This window comes from Podarcis muralis, chromosome 10 (assembly GCF_964188315.1).
Source record: "Podarcis muralis chromosome 10, rPodMur119.hap1.1, whole genome shotgun sequence".
In the NCBI taxonomy this organism is placed as follows: domain Eukaryota; kingdom Metazoa; phylum Chordata; class Lepidosauria; order Squamata; family Lacertidae; genus Podarcis; species Podarcis muralis.
Window position 1 is genome coordinate 52,566,782 of NC_135664.1, and position 13,320 is coordinate 52,580,101.

At 43.8% G+C, this 13,320-nt stretch overlaps 1 protein-coding gene across 1 annotated transcript in view; it reads right to left on the bottom strand.

The window, feature by feature from the left end:
• Window positions 1-7,196: 7,196 nt before the first annotated feature.
• Window positions 7,197-13,320, bottom strand: part of TXNRD1 (thioredoxin reductase 1) — a 30,478-nt gene continuing 24,354 nt past the window's right edge. The window contains exons 13-14 of the mRNA XM_028746980.2: window positions 10,912-11,046; window positions 7,197-8,601 (exon numbers count right to left, since the gene is read on the bottom strand). Coding sequence (XP_028602813.2) covers window positions 8,539-8,601; window positions 10,912-11,046 — 198 coding nt within the window. The 3' untranslated portion in view covers window positions 7,197-8,538. The remainder of the gene's footprint in view (window positions 8,602-10,911; window positions 11,047-13,320) is intronic.

Here is a 13,320-nt window from a genome sequence, read left to right on the forward strand (position 1 = left end):
AGTGCAGTACCCACAAAAAAGTGATCAAAGGGGGACACCGATTTTCAAAGAATTTTCATATTCTAATTTATAGGTGTGAACACAGATTTAAAAATAAATCACTATCGTTTAGATAGAAATGCAGTACATCACCCAATAGTGGGGAAACTGGCATTGGTTCTCATAAAACGAGCATTGTGGTACCTCGGGTTACATACGCTTCAGGTTACATACACTTCAGGTTACAGACTCCCCTAACCCAGAAATATTACCTCGGGTTAAGAACTTTGCTTCAGGATGAGAACAGAAATCGTGCAGTGGCGGTGCAGCGGCAGCAGGAGGCCCCATTAGCTAAAGTGGTGCTTCAGGTTAAGAACAGTTTCAGGTTAAGAATGGACCTCCGGAACGAATTAAGTACATAACCAGAGGTACCACTGTAGTTGTATCATGCATAGTCTCAAAAGCTATCAAATCTAGATTCTCACCATTATCTTTCCTTTGTTGGGGTATGCTAATCTTGTCACAATTGTGACTTCATTGACACAAGAGGTAGTGATGACTACTATAATTTGGTGTGCATTGGGGGGTTCCTCCAGATGTCGATAGAGTCCAACCCCCATCGCCCCAGCCAGCATGGCCAACGGACAGCGATGAGGAGAGATATAGTCCATCAACATTTGGAGGGCCACAGTTTCCTCATCTCCAAATCAGACAAATGAATGGAGAATAGGTTTGGCAGTGCTTACTAGCAATGACGGCTATATGGCAGCATGTCTCTGAACACCACTTGCTGGAGAGCAAAACCAAAAGAAGGCTATTGCCCTTATGCCCCACTTGTGAGATTCCCAAATGCATTTGGCTGCTGCGAGAAGCAGGATGCTGAAATTTGGTCTGATCCAGCAAGGGTTATTATACACACCCCGCCAACTGTGCAGAGGTTCCCATACTTACTGACTGTGCCATCTCAAAATGAACAAATGCACAGAGTGAAAAAGAAAAGGTGTGTCATTGTGTGTGTGTGTGTGTGTGTGTGTGTGTGTGTGTGTGTGTGTGTAGGCAGCATGCCAAGAACAGTGTCTGCCTCCAGGTATGTCCCATGTGCCCGTTATAATGTTTAATCCCTGTCTTTTTAAATCCAGGAATGAAATAATTTATGGAATGAGGTTTGGATCACAGTGTTCTTGAGCAGTGTCCTTGACTCATAATATTGCTTTATAACCTGTCTTTCCCATTCTCCAGGGCAAGCAAGCATTCAGCATTCTGAATTTCCTGTCCTTTTCATCATTTCTTGTCTCTCTCACAGGGTTTTACATTTTTTTAAGTTAAAAAATAAACAAACTAGAACAGAGAACATAGCTTGCTGGCTGCATTTGCAAAGCTATTTTTTTCCTGCTTGCATGGAAAATGCATGCTCATAGCCTAGAACATAACCACAGAGCAATAAATCAGACTGATGACACATCCTGACACACCCTGGATTTTTGCAAATGTAAGAAAAACACAAAGGGCAGCCTAGCTTTAATACTTTTGGAATAATTAGCATACCAGAACACCAATTCTTGATATGCAACTGTCAACAGATCAGCCTAGGAATAGCATTTTCCACGATGAATAATAATGCATTCTGTTTACATTTTGAATACTAATAGGGGGGTTTTCTTTCCTGAAAGTGTTGCACAGTATGCTACTTTAAATGTATGTTGTTTAAGTATTTCTATATCTAAAACTGTTCGTAATAGCCATTAAAATTTCTGTTAGGCCACTGGTGGGCCAGCTGTAGCTGTGGTGGACTGTAGCTGCATTGTCTTGGAGTGATACTGTGTTGGGGGCATTGTGGGAAATTAAAATGTGACTCAGGCTCAGCTGCCCTTTGTGGGGTTGCAGGGGCAGTTTCTTGATTCATTTGAACTGGGAAGCTATGAGTACCAGTTTTGGAGTATGCCAGGATCAAACAACTTCATATCATGGCTTAACATTATGGTTTGTTCCAAAGCTAGTAACCATAGTTTCCCAGTTCAGATGAAACAGGAAACTATGGTTAATTGAAGGCTTCCTGGTTTATTTGCTTGTGTCTTCAAGGAGTGAAGAGGTGTTGCGAGAAGGGCAAAGGGTTCATTCATATCTTTTTTAATTGAGATATGCTTGCCTGAGTGCAGCAACTGTTTTGTTTTGTTTCTCTACCATATCTTTCACCCGTGCCCAAGTGGGAGAAAAGAGGACTAGGTAGTTTGGAAGGGATGGTTTCAAAATGAAATTAAAAAGGAAATAGGATGGTTATGCAAGACTGAATTATGTCTGCCTGAAAAGAACTGGGATAGTAACTCAGATTTAAATTTCACTGAGTTCCATTGGGATTACTCCCAGGTGAGTAGCAGGATTCCAGCTACAGCCTCACCTTACCAATGGTGTTAAAGAGGGAGAAATATTTAAATCAAATGTCTGTAGAGTTGGGGGAAGCTTGGAGGGCCACGCAAAGGGCCTACCCCATTGTGCAAGAAGGAACCCTTGTTCTGGCTTCCGCTAGCATATTGAGTTAGTTGAATCCAACCCTATACATTTAGGATCTACCTCTTGACTCTAATCTTTTAAAACTGATTTTAATGTTCTATTTTTCTATTGTTATAGTTGACCCTGGGACCTCTGGTGAAGGGCAGTAAGAAATATTACTATGACTGCTATTAATACGAAATCCATGCCATATGTTCTTGTGTGTTAAATAAGAAGCAGGTATAGTTACTTTGTGCAAAAAACTATAAAAACGCGTTTGCCTCAATGGAAAGATTTGCTATTAAAAATAATCAAATACAGGCTGCATGCTGTTCCTTTGCTCAGTTTGCAATAGACTCTGCATTCCAGGTGGGATAGTTTTGGAGGAAGTAGCTGACGTCCTAAATGCAGACGTTCCGTGCTGTGCTGACCCAGCAGATCCACCCAATAATTATAGAGGCAGAAGGAACCAAGAGACATCTAATCCTCAGTGCTCAGATGAGGCCATCCAGTCTTCCTCTCTTGATCATACTGTACAAGGGAAACCACTGATCATTCTGGGCCAAATCTGGTTTCTTGAGTTGCACCTTGTATAATCCCTCTCCCCAAATTACACTTATGAGGCTGTGGCATACAGAGCCAAGCCATTGCACTATCTTCTAACCCAGAATGGCATATACCAGGGGTCAGCAAACTTACCGTGCTTCGGGCCAGTGTCTCCAGCGCCGATTGCACGGCGGGCTGGAGGGCGGGGAAGTGCGTGCCCATATGTGTGTGCACCCACTATTTCCAGTGCACTTCCGGTTCGGAGGAGCACCCGAAATAGCTTGTGCGCATGTGCACGGGCCTCCTCCAACCCGGATGTGCACTGGAAATAACGCTTACGCATGCACACAAACTATTTCCGGTGCTCCTCCGACCCGGAAGTGGGCAGCCCCACAGCGCAGCACCAGAAAGAGCGGGTGGCGGCAGTGGGTGTTGCCACGGGCTGGATAAAGGAGTCGCTCGGGCCTTATCCGGCTTGCGGGCCTTAGTTTGGGGACCCCTGGCGTATACTGAGTGGCGGCAACTTCCCCAGGTCTCAGATAGAGAAGTCTTGCTTGAGATTCTCCTAACTATAAATGCCAGGGATTGAACCAGGGGATTTCTGCATGTGAAACATCTGCTCTACTGTAAAAGGCAGAATAGGAAAACGGATGGGCACATACCCTCCAACATTCCTTAAGATGCAAATGGGGACATTTCCCTCAAAACTAACCCTCCTTGGCTCCCCATTTTTGTACCCTCACTCACAGAGCATTTCCTGTCAGAAGAGAGTCCTACCACCACTAAACCAACGGGACACAGCACACATGCCTTCCACCACCCTGAGAAAACCCTTTACTGATTTTTTATTTTATTCATTGGTAGATTTACACACACACACCAATAAATGTTAGAAAGGGGCAAGATTAGACGTGGACAAAGCACTGAAGAAGTTGAACCTGGGCAGTCATAAACAAGCACCAGTTAGTTCTATGGAGATTACCTCAGGAAACCATGCATAGGATTGCAGTCGTGATAAACCTAATAAACGGGGTATTATGCCAATTATGTCAACACAGCTGCCTGCGGTTTTTATTATCTTTGGGGCATGGCTATGGGGCTGTCATGATGAGCTCCTGTTCTTCAAAATATCGCACTACACCACATTTTGCTTGTATGGTCACAGCTACTTCTCATGGCAAGTTTTAGACTGGACAGTGGAAAGCCACTGAGTATTTCAATCCCACAGAAGAATGAGAAAGACATGCATTCGTAATAGCTACTAGTAGCAGATCACATTTCACATGCAGGCGGCAGACTGACCAAAGAGGTCACGCTCACAACTGCTAATGATGAGTGGCTTAGAATTAATCTTGCAAAATGTGAATCTGGCCAGATAGCAACAAAGACTCCTAATTGACTTGCGGAGCTTGCTAAAATTGCTGAATTGCCATAAATGTGACATGAAATATCTTCGGAGAAATCTGGCTTGCATTCATTGGGGAAATTTTTTAAACATGTTAATATCTAATAAAATCAAGAGCAGAGGAGGGGCAGAATGCAAATGCCATTTAATTTATTACATCTGGCGCCTCACATTTGATTTGCTATCAAGTCTCTCTTTTGGCAGGCAAGAAAAAAATTGCTTGAAGTGAAGGGTAGTGCTGTGCCTTCACTCACAAAACACACAGCAAATTTTTAAATCCCTTTTAGAAATAGTAATATTTGGAATGCTCCAAATATGCTACTTCTATTATATTTAAATTCAGTTAATTCAGTCTGAAAGTGCAAGTGGTTTACATTTTCCAGTGAATTAAAGAAGCATCTATGTATTTAACACTTATAGAACATAAAGGTATGTTGAATATTCACCATCATAATCCCCAAGCACTTGTCTCTACCATATGGAATAGAGAGGTAAAGGAGAGAACAGGTCATGTACGCTAAAAAGGTGGGGGAGAGGGGAAATTTCAGCTGGGACAGCCTTACATGTAGCGTCAAGAATCACAGAATCGTAGAGTCAAAAGGGACCTCGAGGGTCATCTAAGTCCAAACCCCCACAATGCAGGAATCTCAACTAAAGCATCCATGACAGATGGCCATCCAACCTCTGCTTAAAAACCTCCAAGGGAGGAGAGTCCACAACCTCCTGAGGGAGTCCATTCCTCTGTCAAACAGCTCTTGCCGTCAGAAAGTTTTTCTGATGTTTAGCCAAAACCTCCTTTGCTTGTAATTCCTGAAATTCCCTCTTGTACGCCTGTGGACCTAAGAGCAGAGCTTCTGGATCAAGCAAAAGGCCTGTCTAGAACAGCATCTTCTTTCTCAAAAGCAGGCTGAGAGCAAAAGCGTTTCCCCATGGCTGCTCCCAACAACTAGTCTTCAAATCCCAGCAGGAGACCATAGACATCATGGAGCTGCCGCTGATTCAGTTTCTCCTCCACAGATTTCTCTATGCTTCTCACCCTAACCTACCTCACAGGTTTGTTGTGAGGATTAACCATATGCCACCTTGAGCAACTTGGAAGAAAAAGGTGGGATTTGATGCAGTAAATAAATAGCAAGTATCTGTGGATAACTAAACTTACCACGGCCTGGGCCTATTACGTCATATCATTACACAATCCTCATTACAGAGTGATTGTGGGCAAGTAGTGCTTGGTCGGTTAAGGCTCTTTTATTATTTCGTTTAACAACTTTTATATGCCACTTAATTCTTTTTTTAAAAAAAGAAGTCTAACTAAACAGCTTACAAAAATACTCAGATTTCTTGAAACTTGTATCTAAGGGCTCATCTACAAAGCTCCCGTTTTGAGCTCAGCCTGTGCATACACAATCTGAGTCCAATTGAACTCAATGGACTCACACCCAGCTCAATTATACATAGGATTGCGAACATTGTCCCTGAGCTCCAGCAAACCCAGTGTGCACAATGAAGGCTTAAAAGAGTTAGTTTGTGTAAATAACTATGTCAGTCAATCTAAGTTATTTGCTGTATCCTGTATTTACAAAATCTGCCTACAAAATCTGCAGCTCAGCCAAATCGATTGATTACCGGAAAAGCTGTTAAAGAGATAGTCCCAGAATGGAACTGCTTGTAAGCTGCAGCTGCCAAATGGGTTAGGATCTGTAGCTAATCCATGATTTACATGTCCTGCCTTTGTGGCAGAGGCTGTTGCTAAACCACTCCTCTTGCAAGAGGAAGCAAGGTCTGGCTTGCTTAGAGCCGTGGCCGGGGGGAATCCAGATCACTAAGTAGGCAAGCTGTACCTTGTTAGATCAATACCTAGCCCGATAATGTGCTTTTTGCATTAGTGTGCTGTTTTGGATACAGCAGTGAGTGAGTGAGTGAGTGAGTGAGTGAGTATCCATCCCTGGTCAAATAATCCCCGACAATACCAATTTGTGCTATTGCCAGTTTTCTGACTAGGTCTTTGTGGGTGCAAGTCTAGCAGTGGGACTGGACTGGTCCAGTGAGCAACTTTTTACATGGTTCTTCCACCAGCTAAGAAAGGTTTGTGCACAAGTAATTGGCCCGCAGATGGATTAGGGTACATGGCTAATAGCCATAGCCGTAGAGGACAGTTCCCAACCCCTTTCCATTTAACATCAGGAAACTTCAGTATGAAGCTGTAACAACAGCTGCCCATGGAAGATTGTAATAGGTTTTGCTCCACTCTTCTCTCCAGGAGCACAGCATTAAGGCAGGACCTATACGGTAGTCTTATAAACTTCTCTTGCTGCTCAACCTGCCTGGAGGATAAGGGGATTAGTGGCTACGAATCATGATGGCTATGTTCTAGCTCCACTGTCAGAAGCAGCATGCCTCTGTATCCCCGGTTGCTGGAAATCTCATGCGGAAAGAGTGTTGTTGCCCTTGGGTTGTGCTTGCAGGCTTCCCACAGACATCTGGCTGCTCTCTGAGATTCAGGATGCTGAATTGGGTGGGTCTCTGGGCTGATGCAGCAGAGCTCTGCTTATGTCCTTATAGGAGTGTGCTCTCTACCTAGAGACTGCAAGGCACACAAATGCATGCTCCTTCTCATTCGGAGGGTAACATGAATCTGGGTCCTTTATGTAGTGCATTTTGCGCAGCTGCTCCCATAGGGCTATCGCACCACAGATCCCACAACTTCTCCAAATCACAGGTACAGGAGAGTCACTATCTGAACAAGCTGGTGCAATGAAGTAGATTTTAAAAGATCGTGCCCATTTCTAAAAGACAGTTTTACTTTTTGCTTTCGTTAAGTACACATGAAGTACACAAAGTTTTACCAACAACAGTGGCAGTATTCAAGAAAACAGTTATAGGGTATCTCAAAATAGATTTTATGATCCAAATAGATTTTGTTTATGATCCATTATATACAAACAGAAATTTAGCTGTATGAAAAGGAGGGATTTCACTTGAGAAAGAATTCAACAATGTAGCTGACATCATAAAACCAAACCAGTAACACCCCTTTCTCACAAATTTTAAATGGCCATAGAATGTTATCAGTGAAAGGCTTAGTGATAAACATTTTTGCCAGGCACCTAAAGTTATGTAACAATGGCGCCAGGTGAGTCTCCCTGGGGAGAGCAGTCCACAAGCGGGGAGCCATCCCAGAAAAGGCCTCTCCTCCAGACCTCTCATGGAGGAGACACTTGAAGGAAGGCCTCATATGATGAGGAGGATTGCAGGGTCCAGGTCAGTTCGTATGGGGAGATGCAGTCCTTGAGGTATTGCGGTCCTAAGCCATTTAACGATATTGGTTAAAACCAGCATTTAGAATTGGGCCTGGATGGGTGTAATGTGCTCAACCCGTCTTGCCCCGGTGAGTAACCTGGCCACTGAATTCTGCACCAGCTGAAGTTTCTGAACTGTCATCAGAGGCAGCCCTACATAGAGCTCATTGCAATAATCTAACCTATCAGGGATGGGAGTATTTAATCTTTGATTTATGGACTTAGGGGAGCCACACCAATCTGCAGCTCTGGGTAAACAGAATAAAGGAAGGTAAGTGAAAATTAGTTGCTTCTTAGAAACTGCACTAAAAAAATCCTTCACAGGCTTTGTTGCTCATTTCTGTACAAGTCTGGAGAGGTGATGCATTGCGTGCCCCCCCTACAGAAGAGGGCTTGCAATGAGGCTGCTACATGCTGCAACTCTTGGGCTATTTCATAGCAACGATCTGAGGAAGTGGGGAAACAAATGGGAGGAACGCCTTCATTCCAGGAGAGGAAAAGTCTCAAGCTGTGCCAGCAAACTTTCCATCACTGCCTACCAGAAAAGGCTGGTTTTAGGCTGCGACTTCATGGAAGCATCTTGAGCAATGCCTTGCCAAGCAGCAGCTTGATATGGGAGCCCAGCCCACTGTTGGATCCGTTGCCGTAACATTCAGTCACCGCCAGGAACTAAGCAGTTCTTCACTCGCCCCGTCGACAGGGGCGGAGAGGTAATGGACGCATTGGCTGGTTCTTGCTTCCTAGGCTGCTTTGCTTGGTCCTTCGGGAGTTGGTGACGAACGCCAGTCTCTGGCAACGGGCGAACAGTGGGAGGGCTTAACCTCAGCATCCGGATTGGGTGATATCTCCACCTGACCTCTTCGTCACAGATAACGTGGTGAATATCTATAAAACAAAGAAGGACGGGGGTAATAAAACAATTGGATCATGTTGGAGAGGACTTTTATGTTCACGTCAAAACTCAGGGCTACCCTCTGCCATTGGCTGACCCTAGGATGTGTGGTCTTGGAGAACCACTGCTAACAACTCAGTGGATGTGAATCACAAGAGGGAAGGGGACCGCTGCATTGAGATCCTGCCTGCAGGCCTCCATTAGGCATGGCTGGCCACTGTGAGGACAGCCCACGGGTTAGATGGCCCTTTGAGCTGACCCAAGCTGGGCTCTTCTAAATTCTAGACTTCTTTATTAGTGTGCATTATAAAGCTGCACCAGATGTTTGGGGATGGGAATGACACTCTACCATGCAGAACTTTTTCTACCCTCCATTATTGGAAGAGCCGTTAAAATTACACTGGATGCTCTTGCATCATAACAGTCCCGTTTTCTTGCCCTCTTTCAAGGCTTCGGACCCAGCAAATTGAAAGAAATGAAGGGGAAGTCACGTGGCTTCCCACCACAAGTGCCTCTTATCGTTGTGCAGGAAATGAAGGGGGGGAGGCAGAGGTTTTATTGCACTGCCTGCAGATAATTAATGAGCAGATATGAGTCTGCGGCTCAGAGATTATTTGCCCTCTGGGAGGATGAAGATCTACCAGAGACAGAAAAGGAAGACTCCTGAACAAGTTCAATTGAAATGAATGGGAACTGTGCCTGAGTAATAACTATATTTCTAGTTAAAGCAGGTGTAAGGAGCCTTTGGTTCTCCAGATGTTGCTGAACTACAGCTTCCATCAGCTCTGGCAAAACCAGGGATGATAGGAGTTATAGTCCAGCAACATCTGGAGGCCCAGACTTCCTCCATGGTCTGAGTCACGGCAGCTCTTTGCTGGCTACGAACGGCCTTCACAGGTGCCATCTTAAGACTTTTGCACTTCGGATGAGTTTTAGCTCCTAGTTTAGAGAGCAAATCGAAAAGCAAATTACAGGAAATGTGGTAAGCTGCCTTTAGTTGAGGTTTATCAGACAACTGCTAGCTTTGTTTTGCAGACATATAAGTCTAGGTAGGAGGATTACAGGAAATCAAATCCACTCCAGTCTAAATGGTTCAAAGCAACAGTAATTAGCTAGCATCAAAGTCATCTCTAAGGGGGAATAAATTGAGAGCAGAACAGAGCGCCTGTACATGTTAGCCATGCAAATAAGCCTGAAGCTCCTGCAGAAAAAAGCAAGGATCTCAATGTTCAGCCGGCTGAAAATGCTCTGTATGCAAGGAGAATCATGAATGCATCCACCCTTTGAAACAGAAAAAAAAATCCAAACTCAATCAGTTTTTAAAATTCCATTATTTGTATTATTAATTATTATTATTATTATTGCTGTTGTTGAATGGGCCATAGCTTAGCGGTAGGCTGTGTGCTTTGCATGCGTAAGTCTCCAGTCTCCATCCCCTACATCTCCAGGCAGGCATGGGAGAGAAGGCTGCCAGAAACTCTGCCCCTGGCCAGTGCAGACAGTAATGAACTAGATGGGCCAGCAGTCTGACTCTGCACAAAGCAGCTTCCTATGCTCCTATTATTATTTTAATAGAAACTGCAATCATTTTCGTGAAACCTTTCGTCCTTTAATTTTTGTGGCTTGCTCAACATATTATGAGGATGATTATAGTGATATATTAGAACAGCTTCCTCTGCACATTTTGTAGCTCCCTCTCCCCACTGTGTTGTTTTTAGATACAGAGGGTTATGAGAGAGAAAAGTCAGTGTGTACAAATGTGAAAGGAAATACTGCAAGTTATTTCTAAAGCTGGAGCTCTGAAGGAAAGTCCTTGCCTCACTGCTGAAGGGTTCTTGCCCTGGCGTAAGAGGCTCAATTGTGCTTTTGCACCTGATATTGTGGCCCTTCCAATCCAATCCAACCCATTCGGATTATGAGTGCCTGGCGTTGTTTGGGAATTCTAAGAACCACCCACCAAAAATCAGTACATTTTTGAAAGGTCTGGTCCACCATCTTGATTCAAAATGGCATCCAACTGTACCTAAACACAGATAACTATGGGACAATCAACTTTCTAAAATATACAGTAGATTCTGTTGCAGCTCTCCAGGGTTTTACAAATGGAATCTTTCCCAGCCCTACCTGAAACTGGGACCTTTTGTTTGTTTCGCTTGTGCCCTGCCACAAAGCTATGGTACTTCCTATCTCAATGCAGCTGCTCATACAGAAAGAGTACATAAGACTGTTGCCTTGAAAACAAAATTGCTCCAGCAATCCTAGGAAAGGAGGCAGCTTTTTGTAAACCAATGCCACATACTCACCTCTGCACAGACTGGATGGATTCCTATCGTGCTGTCCAACTGTTCTTTTGTTATTCCACATTTTATGGCTGCTGCAAATCCCTGGGTTATTTCTCCTGCATTTGGACCAAGCACATGGAAGCCAATCACACGCTCCTAAGGAACAAGGGGGACAACAAAAGCTTTTTAAAAAAATATTCTTTGAGTTTTTACATTGATTAATTGAATACACTGTTCCATTCGTTCTTCAAAATATGCTATCTTACACACAAATGTAAACCAAAATAAATCAAAATTTCTTCGCACATGACTTCCCTCCATCTTATTGTGGCTTCTTATTTCTTCCTTAGCTTTGTAACTGTGTTGTTTTCCTTACTGCACTTATCTTACATAATATATGCTATCTGTTATTTACTTTGCAAAGTTTAATCGAAACACATCCAAGATTTTGTTTGAGACCAATGTTTTTCCAGGTACTCTTTAAAACAGTCCCACTCCTTTTTAAACCTTTGGGTTTGGTTGATTTCTAATTACTTCTATCATTTTTGCTAATTCCAAATATTCACACAATTTGATTTGCCATTCTTCCTTCGTTGGTGTCCTATTCCCCTTCCAGTTTTTAGCAATCAGCATTCTTGCTGCAGTTGTAGCATATAAGAACACCCCCCTTTTATCATTTGAGATATCAATTGTCAGAATGCCCAGAAAAAAGGAACAAAAGCTTGACTCGCTGTGGCCTGAAACAATTACTTTCTTCAGACTGTCCAATACCTGAGAGAACTGGCATTAAATATGTTTCAACCCCTTTTTTTTGTATTTTCATACCTGTCTTAAGAGACACATTATAATCCAACTGTTATAAATCCAGAGGTTCAAGTATACCAAAAATGTCAACAATAAGCTTGTGTGTATGTGTGTAGCTTGCTCTGTTATAACTTTCCACTTTTAACACCTATCTGTTGGAAAATAAATTTAATTTTGAGGGGAAAACCCATGAACAGCAGGGGTCTCAGCTATTTTTTTCACTACCGTTAAAATATTCTACAGCAAAAGCCACTTGACTGCCAAAACTACAATGTGGTGACTTAGATCATGATCTATGTGCATTAGTTGGCTTAACCAAGGAATGGATTTTTGTGAAAGAAACAACTTCTGTTCAGTTCTGCTATTGAAAAATCCTTAGGCTAAGCATCAGCTCAGAGACATCCTGTTGTTTAATCCTACCATTTTGGTTTTTCCACTTGGCTCTTTGGTTCCAGTGAAGGATAAACGAGATCTGACCAGCCTGAAATCTGGCACACTACTGGTTTGGATGAAGCATCAACCTATGGTTTGGTGCTATGTGATCAAGACAGACTGGACCTTCAGTCTAGCACAGTCCTTCCTGCCTGACTTCCCTGGGGGTCGAGGCAAGCCACGCTTTGCCTATTTGTACGCAACCCATTCTGCCTAATCAAGAAAGGAGCGGGGAAAGGGCATGTGAGAGCCTCAGGCTCAGATCTGTAACACTAAGCTTAAACTAGGGAGTGGGGTGCACTCATGGAAGCAACCCCCTTGTCCTTTGCCCCTGCACGTCCCTGCTTCACCCCTGAACCTCCCAGAAGGAAGAGCCTCCTCGTGAATAGGAACCTCACCTTTACAAGCTCCCTTCAGAACTTCCTGCTGTGCAAAGGAAGGGCCAGGGGTGAAGGGAAAACGCCCAACAACATAAGTTCTCCTTCCCCAGCTTAAACCCTCAAATGCTCTTTTTGAATGCTTGGATACGGCTTATGGCAATGTGTGGAGGGGAAATTCTAGTACAGTGGTACCTCGGGGTTACATACGCTTCAGGTTACAGACTCCGCTAACCCAGAAATAGTACCTCAGGTTAAGAACTTTGCTTCAGGATGAGAACAGAAATTGTGCTCTGGGGGCGCGAGGCCCCATTAGCTAAAGTGGTACCTCAAGTTAAGAACAGTTTCAGGTTAAGAAAGGACCTCCGGAACGAATTAAGTACTTAACCCGAGGTACCACTGTACTGACTGCATCTATTGTCTAGTTTTCAACCCAAGCAGCTGGGCCTGAGGAAGGGATTCAACATAGCGCTATGGCAATTGCCAGCACAAGCATTTCAGCTTGCCAGATGGAATGATCCTCTGCCTCTCCTTTCCCTACACGCTGCTCTGGGGGAGGTCTCTCAACTTCACCCCAAGCCAACTGGGGGGAAGGGAGCCCCATTGTGCTAGTGGAAGTCCTTGCACAGGGCTCATTAACTGAATCCAGCCCTGAGTACTTGGCTTTGCATTCTGAAAGCAACACTAGATATGGACACATATGAACAAAATCATGGACCAGTAACCCTCCAGTTGTTGCTGGACTCCCAACTCCCAGCAGGCCCTGACAGTATGGCTAGGGCTGATGGGAGTTGTGGTCTAGCAACATCTTAAGTGC